General features: G+C 27.5%; 1 protein-coding gene across 1 annotated transcript; it reads left to right on the top strand.

Annotated features, from left to right (window-relative positions):
• The first annotated feature begins 925 nt into the window (after positions 1-925).
• Positions 926-2,891, top strand: LOC108688071 (GDP-fucose transporter 1). Its single transcript, XM_018194165.1, has 4 exons — positions 926-1,291; positions 1,475-1,679; positions 2,090-2,228; positions 2,302-2,891. Exons 1-4 carry the CDS (start codon positions 1,227-1,229, stop codon positions 2,889-2,891), a joined length of 999 nt encoding a protein of 332 aa, XP_018049654.1. The 5' UTR covers positions 926-1,226.
• Positions 2,892-3,171: the final 280 nt, after the last annotated feature.

Here is a 3,171-nt window from a genome sequence, read left to right as displayed (position 1 = left end):
TAATTAATTTTTGAATTAATATTATATATATTTTTATATTGTATTACATTTTACATTATAATATATTACATTATATTTAATAAATTTCAATACATAAATACATAAAAATATAATAATTGATTGTTGAAAATGAATCTTCGCACTTCTAAAATAAGCATATATTCAAATAATGAAAAAAGATATCAATTAGAAGAAAATGCAATGTAACTAAAAAATGTTAATTGATTATTCTATTGACAAATTTAGTTTAAAATTTCTGACAAAACTGTCACTAGGTATATGTTGTTAAACAAGAATATCTCCGACATAAATTTTTGTAATATCTTTTATTTGATCTATATAAAGCTCAATTAATTTTTAAATTTGTATCTAAAACAATTTTTAATTTCGTGCATTTTTTCTATCACGCATGTTCACATCACAGTCTTTCATTAGAGGTTACGGTCCACTTGATATTACAAATGTTTCAAAGCATTTTTTGATTAGTCAATTATTAAAATTCTTTCTTTTGATTGGTCAATCAAAAGTTTCGAAACATTTGTAGCGTCAAATGCATCGCATCCAGAGTCGTTCATATGACACGTTTCCTAACTTAACTTAACCTAATATTCAACTTTAACGAAAACAGAGCCATCATTCAATGGCACAAATACCAAAGTCCTCAACTTTAATTAATAATACTTAATAATATCTCGTTTTGTAGAGCAGTTGCAGTGCATAAATTTCAATTGTCAGATTTGTTTGCTTCACAAAAAACGCATTAATTGATATAAACATGTTTTTATCAACGTCTATGATTGATGACAAGCATAAATTAATATAAATAGCACAATTTCTTCTCTTAATAACAGAAGTTTAATTTTTTATAGATTTTTATTTTCAACTACACTTTTTGTATTTTAAGAAATAGATATATATTTGAAATTTGTGTCAGAAGCACAAAAGAAAATCTGGTAGTACAGTGAAGCAAGAAAAGTAAACCTATTGATGTGGCAATTTAGAATACGCATTTTAGTAAATTATATCAAATTGCAGTCTCAAAACTATTTATTTGCCATCTGGTTGAAACATTGTGATTTTGTAGAATTAGTTCGTAAATAGCAATATGCAAAGGACAGTAATTTGACATATCTGATTAATGCAGACTGTCAATTTTACAATAGCCATAATAGTTTGACTCAGCATTTACTGAGATTGATTATCCTAAAAATTATATAAACTCCAAGATGCAATTAGAAAAGGGACTGACATCGAAGTATGCATACATTACATATGTGATTGCAGCCTATTGGTAAGTCTCAAAGTGATATAAAGTTACTCGTATATTGTTTTATTAATTATTAAATATATTTATACAAATTAAACTTCTCTCAAGATACAAAGAATATAATAACTAATTATCTTTAAAATTAAATTATAAACAATTTCTTAGTTAAAGGTATTTCTTTAAATGTATTTTCTAATTAATTTTCAGGATAGTATCAATTTTGACTGTATTCGTGAATAAAGCACTCCTGTCCAGTGATGCTGTGAATTTGAATGCTCCTTTATTTGTAACTTGGTTTCAATGTATAGTGAGTGTAGCTATCTGTATTACTTTACGCATAATATCCCAATGGTTTCCAGACTGCATTGAAATCGCAAATGATAGTCCATTTAAAAAGGATACTTTGAGAAAGGTATATAACTTGTTTTAAGAATATTATACGATAGTAATGTTAAGCCTGAGACACAATTGAAAAGCATTATATATACCATTTTTCATACATGGTTTCTGATAGCTTGAGATCTGTTATTCCCTATTCCTATTTCCTGTGTTTTTCAATTACATCTTGAGTTTATTTTCATTACAAATAACTAGAAATGGATTATTTAATTTTGAGAGAAATCTTTGTGTAAAGATTTTTTTTACACTTTAAATTGAGAAACATTTAATAAATTCAATAAAAAACGTATATTGTGAATTAAAATATTTGAAAAATTGTAGTTTTAAATATTATAATTTCTTTCTGATATAGTTTTTACATTTATATGAGATTATATAAAATGTTTATATATATATATATATATATATTTAAAATTTTTATAGGTATTGCCATTATCAATTCTGTTTACTGCAATGATAGCAACTAATAACTTGTGCTTAAAATATGTTGGTGTTGCATTTTACTACGTGGGTCGTTCGCTAACGACGGTATTTAATGTCGTATTTACTTATATTTTACTCGGTGAGAATTCTACACATACCGGCTAAACTAAAAAATATAAATTAATGGAAGAACTAATTAGCAAAAGTTGCAGGACAAACAACATCTTTCAAATGTATAGCATGCTGCGCAGTAATTATTGTTGGGTTCTGGTTAGGGGTGGATCAAGAGCATGTAGCAGGTTCTCTATCTATTCTCGGAACATTTTTCGGCGTGCTTGGATCATTGTCGTTATCCTTGTATTCTATCCGTATGAAACAAACGCTCCCGATCGTAAATCAAGACATCTGGCTACTTTCATATTATAACAATGTGTATAGCATTATTATCTTCATCCCGTTAATGATAATTAGCGGGGAACATACCACTGTATATAATTATGAGAAGCTTGGACATCCTCTTTTCTGGGGTGCCATGACAATCGGTGGTGTATTCGGCTTTGCCATTGGATATTTCACTGCCCTTCAGATAAAAGTCACATCTCCTTTAACACATAATGTTAGCGGTACCGCAAAAGCATGCGCTCAAACAGTTTTAGCGACTTATTGGTTTAATGAAAAGAAATCGTTTCTCTGGTGGATAAGCAATATCGTTGTCCTTACTGCCAGTGCATTTTATGCGAGGATTAGGCAATTAGAGTTGAATAAAGAGTACAGAATCGAGACACGACAATTTAAAGTGTAACAACGGTAATAAGATATAACAATTTTATTCAAATTTTTATATTTGAAGTGTTATTGTATGTGTATATATAGTTTTTTATAATATTTTAAGAAAATGTAGAGCAATGTATGAAAAAGAGTTATTTTTTATACATATACATGCAAATTGACGCAAAAGTTCATTCAACGATTTTGCAATATATGTATATGTATATATGTATGTATGTATAAATATCTCTGCGTGTACATATCAATGTATGTAAAAATATTATAATATCAAAAATTTTTAATATTAAGTATGA

The sequence above is a fragment of the Atta colombica genome, unplaced genomic scaffold, assembly GCF_001594045.1.
Source record: "Atta colombica isolate Treedump-2 unplaced genomic scaffold, Acol1.0 scaffold225, whole genome shotgun sequence".
NCBI classification, from domain to species: domain Eukaryota; kingdom Metazoa; phylum Arthropoda; class Insecta; order Hymenoptera; family Formicidae; genus Atta; species Atta colombica.
The sequence above is the reverse complement of the archived record's forward strand: the minus strand, read 5'-3'. Positions and strand labels throughout refer to the sequence as shown.

Excerpts from the sequence above, each read along its gene's own strand:
- LOC108688071 (XM_018194165.1), top strand. The coding sequence starts at position 1,227 with ATGCAATTAGAAAAGGGACTGACATCGAAGTATGCATACATTACATAT. Across the intron at positions 1,292-1,474 it reads TATGTGATTGCAGCCTATTG|GATAGTATCAATTTTGACTG; the intron begins GTAAGTCTCAAA and ends ATTAATTTTCAG. Across the intron at positions 2,229-2,301 it reads ATTTACTTATATTTTACTCG|GACAAACAACATCTTTCAAA; the intron begins GTGAGAATTCTA and ends CAAAAGTTGCAG.